The sequence below is a fragment of the Cheilinus undulatus genome, linkage group 2 (genome assembly GCF_018320785.1).
Source record: "Cheilinus undulatus linkage group 2, ASM1832078v1, whole genome shotgun sequence".
Lineage (NCBI taxonomy): Eukaryota > Metazoa > Chordata > Actinopteri > Labriformes > Labridae > Cheilinus > Cheilinus undulatus.
Genome location: NC_054866.1, coordinates 31761549 through 31778271, shown reverse-complemented (window position 1 = coordinate 31778271; position 16723 = coordinate 31761549). Strand labels below are relative to the sequence as shown.

Here is a 16723-nt window from a genome sequence, read left to right as displayed (position 1 = left end):
AATATTTATGCTGGAATAGAATATTAATACTGATTACTGGATTTCTCTGCCTGCCTGCCGGCTGTTATGCCTTCTAGTATAACTGGTAAAAAAAAAACTTGTAATGTTGGCTGTTCAATATTGCATCATACTTGTTTCCATTTCTATTAAATCATAACATAATGTGGCTCTGTTCTATTACTGCAGCACTGTGGATTATGAACCAGCACACACTGTTCTGCTCTTAGTCTTTGCTCTGGATTCCTTCTGGCATGTCCACTAGTTAGTCAGGCTGTCTGACACCTTTCAAAACAATAACTCTCATGCTGTGAAATACAGCAAAGTGTGAATGGTGCAGGCAGGGACTCAGGTATACATTGTCTAGAGTAACCTCAGGCTGTCCTTTTTTATGTTACGAAGTGTGAATAATTTTAAAACATGACTCTTCTTTTGTTTTCCTTCAAAATCTTTTTACTCCAACATCTTTCCCATTCCTTTCTAAGCCTTTAACCAAACAAGCTAGAGCCTTTCTGTCCACTGTGGAACATTGCTCCAGAGATCCCTCATCCCTTGGTAAATCCCTCACGAGCATGTCTTGACTTTTCGTTCGCCCCCTGCCTAGCCACTCCAGAGCCTAAGCTGCTGATGGAGACACGTGTCAACTTCAACTGCAGCGCTCCTGAAGGTCAGACTTCCACAGGCAACTTCATGGGGATGGGAACAGTGGCAGGCTGTGACAATAACAAGAACAGGCACTCCTTGCTTTACATACTTAATGACTTTGCCCTCCATTAGCCCACAGAATTAAGACAGATCACCCCTTAAGATCTACTCAGTCCCTCTCGACTTCGTTCTTCTTTTTCTACATTCTCACCCGTGCCTTTACGCCAATTTCCCTTCTATCTCTTCTTCAGCTCCCTTATGTAAATGTGTCTGCCTGTTAACCTCCACACACCATGTAGCTGTAAGGGTCCAAGACCTCTCTTAGAGATTTATCAGCAACAACATAGATGGATTCAAGAGAAAAGCATGTTAAGGTCAGTTCAGAAGGCTTAAGGAAAGAAGCTGGCAGGGAATAAGCCACCAACCTGCTGTGACTGATTCAGTGAAAACAATATTTCAGCTGAAAAGGCCAACTGCCAAATGGAAAAAAAGGAAGGAAAGCCACTGGCTGATAAGTATAAGAGAGCTGAGTGATATAACTGTGAATCTGAATGTTAAATGCCTTAGACCAAAAGATGTATTTGACAAGAAAATAAGATCATGCATGGATGCAGGGCTTGTTTGAAGGCAACATACCCTTGAGATGAGCTCTCCGACCATGCCGGTCCATGTTCCGTTGGCTCCAGGGACCCCATACACTCCATCCCCCACCAGCCGGATGCGATACTTGAACTTGAGAATGTCTGCCAGCTCCTTCAGCATGTCAACACAAAAGCCTTCATAGCGGTCATTCCCCTCGAGTTCTTGGTGGTTCTGCCGCAACATCACGTATGGATTCTCCTGAAAAACACAAACGGTTTGCATTACGTACAGTACAACACCACCAATTTGTAAATAATGGATTTAAAGATCCAAGATGGAGCAAGAGATGAGACCTGTATACTGGACAGCAAAAGAATATCCTGAATTTCTCATTTTTTTCTGCATTTTTAAGGAGGTAAAAATCTGATATTACTACAGAGGCCCAAAGCAGACATGTAACCTCACATTTTATTTTACCTTATTTTCATGTCATACATTTATGTTCTTACATAAGATTGTTCAAAATCAACTTGTTATATGAGGAAACCACAGAAAAGAACCAAAATGTACTTGTTATCACAGGAAAATGGAATAAAGTAAAATGTATGGGCGCAAGTCCTCTTAAGGCTCATGAAGTGAGAGGGTGTGAATGATGTAACTTGCTGGTACAATGTATCGCTGCTTCAGTGGTTACACATCCAGAGAATACATTTTTTTGTCAGCACACCATTTAGTTGGCTTGTATTAAACTTTTCCCATCTTCTGTATCTGCGGGGAGCAGGTCTGGACTGGCAATCTGGCATGCTGGGCATTTTCCCCATAGGGCCAGTCGATCTACCCCCCCTCCCTGCCTCAACCAAGCACCAGCTTAGCTCACTGGTCCAGCTGAGATAGGTGTGTGACAGAGAAGCTGAGGTACACTATGAGCATGAGAAGAGGGAAGCGGTGGGTCAGTGAGCTCTGTAATGTATCATAATATAGGCTTATAAATATAATTAGACTGTGATTTAAAGACAAGTAAAACGGTGTGAGATGAAATCATCAGCTCTTCTGTGGTAAGGAATGAAGAGATGGTTGTGAAAGTCCTCTTAATACAGTACTTCATTGTAAGTAATTGTCCCAAAATCTAGACTTTGTCTTGGTTACATATAAGTGGGCTTGTGCTAGTATTTTCACTAATATTAAGTGCTCTTATTATTAATAGAGGAGTAAAAGTTTCCTGTGATTAAATTTGCATTATGCTAATATTACAGTTGCATTGGTACGTATTGATGTAGCATATTTTAATGCTTTTTATTTTTAAATGTGGTCATAAGTTCAGAAAAACAGCTGCTGTAGTTGTTGAATAGTTCAGTTCTAACTTACATGTTGTGGAGTGGGAAAATAAAGTACCAAGTAATTCTACAGTCACGGACTGAAGTATTGGCATCCGGGGATTTTTTTTCCAGAAAATACACCATTTCTCCCAGAAATTGTTGCAATTACAAATGTTTTTGGTATACACATCTTCATTTCCTTTATGTGCATTGGAACAACACAAAAAAACCCCCAAAATGACATAATTTTACACAAAACTCAAAAAAGGGCCAGACAAAATTGCTGGCACCCTCAACTTCATATTTGGTTGCACACCCTTGGGAACAAAATAACTGAAACCAATCACTTCCTATAACCATCAACAAGTTTCTTACACCTCTAAACTGGAATTCTGGACCACTCTTCTTTTGCAAACTGCTCCAGGTCTCTCAGTTTTTTTTTAGCTCCCTCCATGGGTGTTCAATGGGATTTAGATCCACACTCATTGCTGGCCACTTCAGAACTCTCGAGTGCTTTGTCTCCAACCATTTCTTGGTGCTTTCTGAGGTATGTTTCAGGTCATTGTCCTGCTGGAACACCCCTGACCTCTGACGCAGACCCATCTTTCTGACACTAGGCCCTACATTGCAGCCAAAAATCTTTTGATAGTCTCCAGATTTCATGATTCCTTGCACACAGTCAAGACACCCAGTGCCAGAGGCAGCAAAACAGCCCTAAAATATCTTTCACCTCCATCATGTTTGACTGTAGGTGCTGTTGTCCTTTTCTTTGTAGGCCTCATTCCATTTTCTGTAAACAGTAGAATGATGTGCTTTTCCTAAAAGCTCTACCTTAGTCTCATCTGTCCACAAAATGTTCTCCCAGAAGGATTGAGGCTTACTCAGGTACACTTTTGCAAACTCCAGTCTGGCTTTTTTATGTCTTTTTGTGAGCAGTGGGGTTTTCCTCGGTCTCCTGCCATAGCGCGTCATCTCATTCAGATGATGACATGAGTGTTGTGTTGTTCCAATGCACATAAATGAAATAAACATATGTATACCCAAAAAAACTGTTAATAATTATTAATTGTTAACTATTAGATGTGTCTATGCCAATTTACTTTAAGTTATGTGATAGTTTAGAGAAATAGTTCCACGTATTTAATTGGGAAAAGGGAATGGTTTCTTCAGTTATGAAACGCTTAATGTGGTGTGTGGGCCAGTTTAAGCCAAAAATGCCAGGGCCAAATTTTCTACCCAGTCCAGCCATGTGGGAAGGGAGCATTTAACAAAATACACTATGAATTTGAATCATGGGAAAAAGTTTGTTTGTTTAGGGGCTCAGTCTTACTATTACACTTAATGTTATGAGACTGTTACTGCAGAAAACTACTGCCTATGTAAGTGTGCTACTAAATGGCTGGAGTTCCACTTTAATGTTTAATGTGATTGCTTTACAGAGGCTAACTAAACATTTAACAGCAGGGGAGAATGGTGCAAGTAGCCCATTTGTCCTTTAGAGGTCATAGACCAGACATCAGTTTTACTGCCTTCAGTGAAAAGTGAGATTTGTGGATCTGAGGCAGAGCTAGGCACTAAAACCAAGAGCAGACAGGTGCGTGCTAATCTGCACCATCCAGCAAAAAAGGTGGATAAGAAACAAATGTAGTTTACCTCTCACCACACAGACACTTTCACACCCCAGACATTTGTATTTACTACCTGTCTCTTGGAGAACCAGCTCTTCGTTCGGCTGTCTGTTTATTTATGTCTGCTTTTGTCATTTAGTTGATGTAGTAGGAAGATTTAAAGACCCCCAAAGTGATGTATTTTTGGAGGCATTCATTGTGCTATTCTTCAAATAATGTAACTGTCAAGCTTGGTGGGTTCAGGCTGCACTATGTCATAAAAAAGACAGCGTTATGTAGCACTTTTGCTACTGCTCCATCTTGCACTCCCCAGCTAAAAGTAACTTACTTTGGCAACACAGCATCAGATAAAAATGATTACTCAAAGCTTTTTTATACCCACACCCTGGATTGTAAAAATAAAACAAAAGAGTATAAGCCTTTTTATGTTTTGTTGTGGACAGAAGTTTTAGTAGCCGTTTCTTCTTTTTGATGAAGCAATTGAAAAAAAACCTTGTTCAGAGATGTCTGTATAATCATGGGTGTACTGAAGAGATTGTTGAAGACTCATGTTAACATAAATGCCTACAGCCAGGAAAATTCACCCACAGGTCATGTGCGTAAGCCACTCAAAGCGGCTGTGACAGGGCAAAGCATACGCAGTGTTGTTGTGAGAACAGAAATAGAAGTGAAATTGTTTTGTCATTGCCACAGCTGGAAGTACACATTTTTGTTTGAGCTGTTTGACTGCCGATTTATTTCCCTCACAGTCAAGGCCACAAAAATAGTAGTTACACTGAAATTGAAAACATTTTAAGAACCTGGCACACATCAGGTGGCATCAACTGTTATTTTAACTTGCCTCGTTGTCATAGCAACTGCTTGGTTTTGACCGGTATCAGTGTAGGGATGGGGTTTAGATCACTTTGACACAGGATTGGGAGACTTTGCATCCTTCTTGCTGCTTCAGTGGACAGTAGAGCCCACAGCTCTCTGTCGTGCTGCGATAAGAGAGAGAATTAAACAACGACTGATCGACTCACTCTGTCTGCATCACTCTGCACCTACGATCTGCATACGAATTCAGTTTATCTAACCAGGCTCAAAATTTGATTAAACAGACATGCTGCAGAGACGAGGATGACTATTACGAGGAGACTACTTACAGTAAAGGGAAACGAACACTTTAATGTGTGTGTGTTGAAGGACTAGTCAAATAAGCAGACTCAAGCCAGGGATGATCTAAACTAACAAACCCATTACAACATGTGTAGCCCAAGCCTAATATTGTGTTTTCATTGGTCCCATAGAGGTTAACGCTATCAAAATAAAGAAATAAGTGGATAAATACACCTTAGAGGCACAGCATTGCTCTTGACAGTGTATTCTAGCTTCACAATAAACATGGACAGTGTAGTGAATTTTTAGTTAATTGCACATCCAGTTTCCTGTTGCTGTAAAATGTCAATATTGCATCAATTCCCAAACCTTTCTCCAAGAGATCACATTTTTATAATACTAATTTATTTTTTTCCTAATTATGTAGAGCTGTAAACTGTAATTGGTGCCTTTATTACATCTGTGAGAAGCAATTTCTTTAGGGAGGGAACTGCCTTATTATACACAAACAACAGCAGGTCAGAGGGAAGAAGTCTAAAGGGATTCTGAGTGTACAAAGCATAGCAATGAAAATTTGGAGTCTATGTCATGATTTCTTAGTGGTGAATGCTTAAGCTTACTCTAATTATAAGTATAATAATGTGGCAGTTATTCAAGCAGAAATAAAGTAGCAAAGGGGGAACTGTAATTGTAGGTATTGTGATTTTTTCCCCTTAGACAAAGGTGAAGCCCTGTGGCTGAAAATAGCTTTATACAGATTTTACTCATGTGACAAAAATCCCACTTACAAGAACTTTGAGAACATAATAGAGTTGACAAACATCTGACAGAGTTGACAAAAATCTGACAGAGTTGACAAACATCTGATAGTGTTGACAAAAATCTGACAGAGTTGACAAAAATCTGACAGAGTTGAAAACATCTGACTGAGTTGACAAAAATCTGACTGAGTTGACAAACATCTGATAGTGTTGACAAAAATCTGACAGAGTTGACAATCATTTGCCTGAGTTGTTGAACATCTGCTGGAGTCAACAAACATCTGACAGACTTGAAGAGTATGTGACAGAGTTGACAAACATCTGATGGAGTTGAAAAACATCTGATGTAGTTTACAAACATCTGACAGAGTCTACAAATGTCTGACAATGTTGGCAAACATCTGCAAGAGTTGAAAAGCTTCTGATGGACTTAAAAAACATCAGATTGAGTTGACCAACAACTGCTGGAGTTGAAGTGTATCTGACAGAGTTGACAACTGGAATAAATAATGGTGTAAACTAGCTTTTTAACCCAAATAATGACCTTAATTGACTATAGATAAAAAATGATAAAAATGAAAGGTGAAACCAAGCTCTGCATGCTCTAGTTAAAACATAATTTTTCAGTTATTATTTAATTCCCATACCCCAGGTATGGATTGTAGCCCTTGCAAAGGTATTTTTTCATTAATTTGCCTCTTTGGTTGAGCAGTTTGAGCATAGTTTTAGATTTGCATCGGCAGTTTGACAGCCCTAGTTCCACAAACAAGCAGGAGAAGTCAGATAATACTGAAGGATGGACTACAAAACATTCATTTACATGTAAGTCTGTTCATTAACTCCTGAAAAATCCCCCCAGATCTCACCCCATTGGCATATCAAGGCATCAATGCAAGCTCATTTTTCAGCATGCTTGAGGTACATTTAAATGCTAATTTCACAGCTCAAAGACTGGTGAAGCTTTTCATGCAGTGACTTGCAGTACAGCTGGACTGAGTCAGTTGCTTTCACTCTGCTTCCAATTTCCGCATCATTATTATTATTAAGGGGGTTGGCTTTCATAGACATTTGTACAGAATACGAGCAGGACTGCAAACTAGGAAGGAAATGAAAAAAACCCACAAACTATCCACAGTCAAATAAGCAGCACAGAGGACCAAATATTAGAGTCCTTCTAGGCAAAAACATGTTTTAGCCTCTTGTTGATTGCATTCCTATATTCATAACATAGACAAAAATTACGGATGCGTCATTGCTCAGATTAAAGCAATAAAACCTTCTCTTTTGTTCCCTCAGTCTCTCTGTGCTGACATGGTTAAGTAAAGACTGATAAAATCGGACCTGGTGAGCACTCATCAATCACACCAGCGAAAACCCAACAGGGATCAATAACACAAGGGCTGCTGTTATCGAGGAAAAAAGGGTTTTCTTCCTTCTACTTCTTTTGTTTATGTGTGTTTTTGTCCTCAGTTTCAGTTCATTTCTCCTTCTGCAATTCATACTCATCCGAAAACTTCCACCAAACACTGACAAAAGAGATCAGTGACACAACCACTTCCATCTGAATCCTTTGAGAGGACAAGAACAAAATCATGAGAAAATAAATATAAAAAAGGTAGAAGAGTCTATAAGGGGGTATGAAAGAGCTGTCTTCAATAAAGGCAAAATCTCAAGGAAATTCCATCTACCGTCTTTTGCACAGAGCAGCAAAACAGCACTAAAGCTATGAGTTTGAAGCTATAAAGAAATGCAGACTTTTAAAGCAGACTTTTATTCCCAGGCCATGAGGAACCTGGTTGCAGACAGCTTGAGAAAAGAAACACACACTCTTATGCATTCACAAGGAAGAACACGTACACACATATATTAAATATGCATAGTGCCAGGTGCACCGGTGGGTGATATTCACACACCACAGAGGAGTTCCCCCGCCTTTTAAAACCTCCGGGTGTTCAAGATGTCTCGGCACAACCCTCCTCGCTTTCTTCAACTGTTCTTATCCTTAAAACCCACTCTCCAGGGTCCAGGAATCTGGCAGCTGAGATAGAAAACTCTCCAAGGGGTTCTGTAGTCTTCTTTGAAGAACATCCACAAAAGCTTTGACAATGCTCAAAAAAGTACTGGGTCATTAGAAAAGGGGTCAGGTCATCTTAATTTTTCATACAGCAAAATTTCAACAAATGGTTTAGTGCTTGGCAGCACATAAATGGCAGAAAACAGAAGCACAAATGAGATGAACATAAAGAGAGAGAGGGAACAAGTACACACAAACTTTGAAATGGGAATGGATTTTGTGTCTGTGTGCAAATTCACTGAGCACTTGTGCCAACTAATCAGTGTCTGTGTCTGCTTTTATCAGTCTGCAATATGAGCGCTGTTAGGTTCTTACCCACATGTGTGAGTGGATACGACAGCACTCAATGACAAGAGTGCAGTCTGGGAGAATGACCAAGAGAGCCGACAAAGATAGCAATGCCTCTCACAGAAGGGACTAAAGCAGGTTTCAGGCATTAACAGGAAAAATGGGTCTTGGAAGGGACTGAAATATTAAGAGGGGTTTGATTCTCTCACAATGGCAGGAGGCTGGCACCAAAGAGAGATGTACTCACAGGTAAAGCACTGCTTCATTTGATTTTGTTTTGGAAACAAGCTATAACAGGGGTCCCAAATTCTACATGCACTTAGCATGAAAATTATTTAAAAGCCTAATTAAATAAGTGATGTATTAGCACTGCAGACTGTGTAATGAGTAGCTGGCAGCACAGTAACTAGATGAATTTATGTGACGGTGGTGCAAAGAGAGTGAACACTTTTTCACTCAAATGTAAAATCCAGGATGTGAGTGATTAACTCTAATATGGTGATTTTATCCTCCCTCATGTGCTCTTGAGCTTAAAAATACGTTTTTGATTTAAGGTTTTCTCAGTGTGTTTGTGTTGTCATTGTGCAAGGTGAGACTGAAAGTCAGATCAGATATGGGAGCATATGCAGTTTGGCAGTTCACTGCATCAACTTTGGTCCTGTACTGCTCTGGTCTGCTGATGGCCATCCTTTAAGCTGCACCAGGCCCATACCCAAATCTCCAGGTAGCTTCCCAGCTGACCCTTCCTAACGCACACAGTCATCCCGGTGTCTGGACCAGCCCACCGGGTCCTGAGCACCAAGTATGTGGTGAGCTAGATCAAGCCCAAGAAAGCATGCCAGGTGTCTGTAAAAGTGCAGCTGCCGTTCCTGTATCAGGCAGCTGATCTTCCAATTTCTGCTCTCTTGAGCATGCCAGCATTAGACACTTGGTCTTGCCAACAATACCCAAAGATGCGCTGAAGATACATTTTTACCTAGGAGTAAAGTTGACAGCTCTGGCCACCAGTCAACATCCAGACCTCACAAGAGGATAGTAAGACTGGAAAGACCAAGGACCGAAAGACTCTGACTTTTGTCTGCATGCTCAGATACCAGGAACGCCACATTATCTTGCTCAGCAAACTCATTACCCCATGCACAAGTCCAAGTCTGCAGTTGATCTCAGCCTCACTGAGCATGGATTGATGGATTAAGCTGCCAAGGCAGGTGACCTGCTCAACAACTTCCATGCTCTCACCATCAGGCACAGATTCAATTGCTGCATCCAAGGCATCCCCAAGTACCTGGATATTTATTTTGACCCAGGAGACATGCTTTCCCCACATTTCAGTTTCATCCTGAAGCATGATAAGCCCCCACAAGGACATCTACAGTCTCTGCAAGGATCGTAGCATCATCAGCAAAGTCCAGATCAGTGAACTGGACATTGCAAAATGACAAACTGAAAGTAGAGTTCATTCAGAAGATCCAAGGAGTAGCAAAATTTGATTCTATTTGGGTGATACACGGTGTAGGGGGAGGTCAAACAAACAAAGGTAACAGTGTCTGAACTGTATTTTTAGTCTTTCTCTCTCTTTTATTGCTCTTGCTGCTGGGACCCTTTTATTTCTATTTTTCTGTTACTGATACTCCTTCATACCAGTTTATCTTTGGAATCAAATATTGGAAGAGAGGTCTCATAAAAAGTAATAAGATGCCCTTTTTGACAAAAATTCACTGAGAAATATGATAACTTGTAGCTCCACAAATTCAAGCAGTTTCACCATCCCAATGCAAATCACGTGGGACCAGGGGCTAAAAATACACTGCAGGATGAAAACAGAAGACTCTTTCTACTGCTCAACGAGCAGCTGAATTTCAGAGCTGATAGAAACTGAAATACCACACACCATACAAGAGAATTTTATGTCAGGGATAAAAGCTGCCTTTTCTATTACATCTACTGGCTACTCAGGGTATAGAGATATTATTTCTGTGAGACCAAAACGATGTCTGTAACAAACTCAATCAATGACACAAACACATGGCTTGTTGCCACACAGTAAAGTGATAATCAATTCTGTGACTGGGTTTTCTCCTTCCCAGAGCAGCTCATGAAATTGCAGTGGGAAGGTGATGGCGATATGGAGTTGTAAGGAAACGGTGCTGAAAAGCACACCAGGTTCACATGTCAAAGTGTAAACAAATACACACTATATGAACACTTGGAAGAGGGCCTCCATTAATACTGTAAGTGGGAGTACAAGCACACACTAATGCATATCGCCTCCCAGGCTGGCAGCAAAGGTAAGGTATTTGTATGGCGCCTTTCAGCCACAGCTTGTCTGCCGCCAACAAGCGAGATAACGGCGACACGGCAATCACACCATGATGAATGAGCCGTGATAGGCACCGAAAATTGCTCCTTGGTGGCGTCCCAAGTTTAGTCCAGGGACTCTATATCTCCAAAGTGAAATCAAAGCTCTGTGCTCGACCAATTCCTTCTTTCACACCCTGTTTCTGTTGTGAAAACATTGTCTCATTTGTACTCCCCCCTCAACCCAAACACACAAACAGATCTCCATCCTCCCTTTGCACCCTTCTGCTCCTGTATGAAATGAACCGTGAGATCTTAATACCAATCAGTCTCAATGAGACCAGTGAGCCATTTAGTGGCGAAATATGGCAATATGTCCTTTCCTCATTCCCACAGCCCCCAAAACAGATAAGCCAGACATTCAGAATAAAACACTGGGCCAATTGCTTCTGCTTACAAGCTACTTTGTGTCTTATCATCAGATTCATCAGCGAGGAGGACTGGCAGGCTTGTGTGTGCCATAGTCTATGTGTTTGTGTATATCAAGAGATGAAGAGGAGGCATGACACACATGCAGCTGACTGAAACTCAGAAAGCTCTTTAGAAGCTCTGACATAAAGCTATTCATCATGTCTGATGTTTAACAACAGAACAGAAGACCTATCAAAGCTCCAGTTGTACAGAAAAGAGGGAGCTAATCACAATGTTACATTCTTCTCATGAAGGTTGGAAATTGCTAACACATCTGCTCAAATAATTAAAAAAGCTAGAAAATAATTGATGAGGAATTAATCACCGTTTGAAAGTGGATCTGTCAAAAATAAATTACTTGTGTGTAATTTCAGCAATATAATAAGCCACACTTAAACATTAGTTTGACATGTGAGTGGGTGGCTTCACTTATGATGAACCTCTGAACCTTTTTTAAAGGAGAAACAGCAAACACATGGAAAGAAACACCAGAAATGCTCTGCTTTAAGCATAAACTCTTGGAGCTATGACAAAAAAGATTAGAGATCTACCTTTCCTTGATTGCAGGGTTTATGGGTCAGTGACGTGACACATGTTTCAAGGTAGCCGAAAGTTTTAATAATATCTAAAAGAGGTGAATATTATTCAGATTCATACTAATTCCCTTCACTTATGCCCCTTTCACTGCCCTAGTCTAAATTTTCAGGTTTCAATCAACTTTGAGAGAATAATCGGGCAATTTAGGCAAAAAATGTCTATGTGGTGTAACCAAAAAAACTGGTACAAAAAATTCAACTTTTTTGAAAAAGGTGAAAATCCCAACTAAACACTCTATAAACTAGTCTGGCACAATTTTACACTAGTACTGTTGAATATTAGATAAATGTCTTGAACAATTATAGTTTTGTGTATTTTTGATAGTTTGGGGAATCTTTGGAGTCCAGTTGACTTCCTAAAATGTCAACGTGGTGTAACCACTGTCCGCTGCCCATACTAATGCTAGTTTAGAGACTGATGATACAGTTTGTAGCTGTCTTATCAGATCTGCCCGTGTACGTCTTGGAGACTGAGGTAAAGAAGGGAGAAGGGCTGTTAGCTGATCACTACCAGTTGGATCAGATGGTGGAGTAGGCCATCAGACAGACCTGGTAATCCTAAACAGGTTGTGAAATGAACTGAGAACTTCAGGTGGAGGTCCCTGCCTAAATGGATTTTCAACTCCCATCCATAAAAAGTTTTGTGCTACCTGGCGGAGGTTGGGGACATGGAGTCCAAGTGGTGTTTAAAGCTTCCATATTGGGAGTGGTTGCATCAAGAGGACTATTGGTGCCTGTCATGATAGCAACCTGAAAACCCACTGGTGAAGGTCATCAGGCTGAAGAAGGAGGCCTTCTGGGCTTGGCCTACTCTGGGGTCTCTGAAAGCAGCAGACAGGATGTAATGGCTTGGGGGCCATGGATTGGCAGTTGTAGAAACAAAAAGCCTGGTGTGTGATTAATTTCATTGGGAAAAATTTTAGGATTCTCCAAGGATGTTCTGGAAATCTCATTGTCTGAGAGAACATGTTCATTTACAACATAAACATGTTTTCAGCAGGAGTGGAGAAGTGCTGGTCTGGACTGTTGACCCCAAAAATACTTTGACAAACTCCTTAATCTACCTGGAGAAGTCCTACAGTCATGTCCCTCAAGGGATCATGTGGAGAGTACCTTGGGAATCTGAACCCTGGGGCTGTTGCTGTGAGCCATCCTGTCCCTCATAGTAAAAATTATGGCTGTGTCTGAAATCACTCCCCATTCACTATATAGTGCACTAGCTGTATAGTAGAAACACCATTTTGTGTCGGTGTCCGAATTTTGAGTGAGCATTGTTATTCACTACATAGTACACTCATTCTGTCCCACAATGCATTGTGAAAAGTAGTGAATAGCCAATGGTCACTATAGCCCATCAAATATTAACTATCATGCATCGTGGTTGGTGCTCTCAAACATGACGGCCAAATGAGAGGAGCACAGGAACACATTTAAAGACTTTATTTAATACTTTTTTGTTTGTTGGTTTATACCAAAATATTTAGTCTGTAAGAAAATGTTAAGGATATAAAATGAAGTAATCTTTTCCCCCTATGAGGATTATAAGATATGAGAACATCATCTTTATGCAGAAGTAAGTTATAATGCACACAAAAAATCTACTTTTTCGCCACTAACGTAACAAAACTTTTTTTCTATTAGTATTTTATTTCTGTGAAAATATGATACGTTCATTATCAGCTTTCAGTGAAATTCTGTCTTTAATTTCGATCCTCAGCCGATGTCATGGAAATCTACAAGCTGTTGTTGCTAAACGTTTTAATTGTGAGACGGCGATGGCATCATCGCCGGCGGCTGGAGTAATGTCTGAAATAATTTTTATCCACTTTATCCACTCTATGCTGCTTACTATAGAGTGGATAAGGAGTGGTGAATGAGTGAGTGGTTTCAGACACAGCCTGTCTGCATCCTCGATACAATGTCAGACACATTCCTGGTGCATGTTGGCCCTGCCAGGACTGTCCCATGTTAGTGATTCTGTCTGTGATTTTCTCTGATCACACCTGAAGATGTGAGTTCAGTCCAACTATTTTTGTTGTCAGATAAGTTTGTCAATAATTAAGTAAATGAATAAACGAATTTATAAGATCCATTCAAGTTATCTTTTTGAATATTCTGTGTGATGTTGGTATCAAATTGTTAAACAAACATGGCCTTTAATCTTATAAGAACAACATGGTCAGGTGGTGTAACCGCTCTGTGTCAATTGGTGTAACCACTGTTTTTCATCAAAATATTAAAATATACAGAAAATGAATATAGCATAGAATGAACTATTCTATCACAAGGGGATCAAATGGTTTTAAACCTTTTTTGCAAAATTTGCCACCAGTAATTTAGAAAATGGAGATTTTTTAGGCACATATCCCAAGTTCAGCATTACAACAATGCATTAAATTCAAGTGTAAGGTTCTTGGTTAAAATCTATTTTTGTGTGATATTTGAGGATGAGTTACTTGTTCACATGAGTACCTTTGAATAAACCATAGGTATATAAAATATGAAATAAGTGCAATTATTTTATTGTTACATCATTTGACATTTTCAGCTCATTTTAGTCTAACTTTTTGACAAAAAATGTAAAAAATGTATTTTAAAGTACCTGAAACCAACCAAAACACAAAATTTACATTCTGACAAACCAAATGCATGCTTTAAAAACTAGTTTTTGGGAAATATTATTTTTTCATCTTGACAAACCTCGTCACTGACCCTTATATAAGTTAGTATTTACTGTGATTTATAGGCAGTGATTCAACTGCAAGATATTAATGGGCAAAAGATGTGGTGCCAAGAGAGTTTTAAAATAAAGTCTAAGTCATTGGGCTTTAACCTACTTTCTGTGTATGGCTACACAATTTACTATGTAATGCAGCACATGGCTAATTTATCTGGTGAATATTAATGTGATCAAGATGGAGGTCATCTAACAAAGCTTATTTAGAGTTACCAAAAACTATGCAGAGGAATTGATGGTGTGGAAGGATTTCAAGATAGCTGATGATGCAGGTGGTAATGAAGCCAAAACAAGGGAAATTGCAGACAGCTGAGCAACATACAGTAAACACCTGTGCTGCAGCACAAATTGGCCCTGGGCTCAGCGGGCTTTGAAGACTGGTAACCTGTCTGGTATCTGAGTTGGTGGGTTTCTGGCATTTCTAACCAAGCAGCAGTAAAGCAAACATAGCTTCACCTGCAGGAAGAGCTATGAACAAGAGGAGGATGGTGCTGAACTATCCACAGTGGATGCTTTTCTCTTTCTTCCCAACTACTTCAAATAAACTGGATTGTATAGTTTTAGGTCAGCTGTGTAGTCCTGTCACCTTACCACTGGAAAGTGATTGTTTTGGGGCCTTCTGATTATTGGATTTGACCCTCTGCAGATCAATTTTGCAATTTGGTTAAGACCTTTACATGCCTACACCTGTGACGTCTTCTCCCGCTGTCTAGGACCATTAGATGAGGATGTGGTTCAGGGTACAGAGAGCTACTCCATATTGCTTTCAGTTAGGGAGAGATATTTGTTATAAACAGCTTAGTGTAGTTCTTCAGGGCTTTAGTGTCTAAGAAATCAAGGAGGAGCACTGCAACACACAAGCTGAAGAAGTACACTGCTCCTGTGAACTCAATCAGAGTAGCAGCTAGATGTTGATTCCAGTGAGTTAACATTGCTAAATAGTTGTAGTTTTGTTGACAAGCAAACCATCAAATCCTAAAAATTTTATCAAATCATCCTGTCAATGCCTGAGAAAAACAGTTCTATGAGCAGAACATGCCAGAAATATCTCCACATTCAATTTATGGCTGAGATCTGCTTTATTTTCCTTGAGTGGCTAGCATGTTTCCATTGATAGAAACCACAGGCGTCTAAAGGTGAAAGCAAAGGCTGACTTCTGTGAAAAGTTTTCTTTTGATTCTCAGCACATTTACTTCCACCTTTTCTGTTATGAAAAACATTAATACATTCTTTGAGGGGAGGCTGTCGGGAATGTGTCAAACATTTTTGTACACTGGATTCAGGTTTCAGTGTGTTTAGAACTTCTAAAAATAAAAGGCACAGACCTCTAGGAGATAGATTAAAAAGGCATCAGTGTATTCAAGCCATTCTACATAGTTGTGCTGTAAAATTTTGATGAAGAAAGAGGTGGTTTGACAACTTTTGTCCTATTGAATAATGAATAAGTTGTTTTATATCCCTTGGATGTTTGTCATCCAATCTAGCCTCCAATGAAGTCTACAAACTGTGTTGAGTTGTTATACTTTAAGCTGCTTGTAAAACAATGACAGGCATTCATTCAGATGACAGCCCTGTTTCCCTTTGTTATCATGTTGACTTATTCACAGGCTCATTCATTTCATTCATAATTAACTTATTTATGACTTAGATATGAAACTAAGTAACATGTCAATATATATTTTTCCCTTTTGTGTTTTGCTCGGATGCAGCAAAACTTAAGAATTTCTATCTTCTAATTTCCAGTCAACGCTATCTCATTACACTAAGATCAGATGAATGTTTCAATAATATAAGGTCTTACACTAATCTCACTAATGACATCTTACAATATAATACACAGAAGATTAAAAAGCTGTTTGAATTGCTTCTCAATCTTAGAAATATCTGCCAGGGAGAAGAGAAAATTTTAAGAGTCTTGAAATGAGGTTTTCCAGGATTTACTATCTTAATTAGTCCGGGGAATATGGTTTATAAAAATAGAATTTTATGAATTTTGCATAAAAAATACATTTGCTAAAATATGGGATTTTGCTGTTTAAAGGATTCAAACAATATTGATCACTGTCACATCAGGTTGTTAAGTAAACGGCTTAAACTCGCCTTCTTAGGTAACAGGTAATATAGAGAGGCAGTGAGAAGCAGCCTTCTCAGGATCTTTATTTACAACAGAGGCTGAAAAAGGCTGACATGGTGAATTATTAGCTCCTGCTGATGCACTGTGATGTACCCTCA

The 16723-nt window shown here is 39.6% G+C and overlaps 1 protein-coding gene across 1 annotated transcript in view; it reads right to left on the bottom strand.

Annotated features, from left to right (window-relative positions):
• The window catches only part of grik4 (glutamate receptor, ionotropic, kainate 4), a 308564-nt gene that overhangs the window by 27946 nt on the left and 263895 nt on the right, over positions 1 to 16723 (bottom strand). The window contains exon 12 of the mRNA XM_041814181.1: positions 1279 to 1482. Within this exon, the coding sequence (XP_041670115.1) occupies positions 1279 to 1482 (204 nt within the window). The remainder of the gene's footprint in view (positions 1 to 1278; positions 1483 to 16723) is intronic.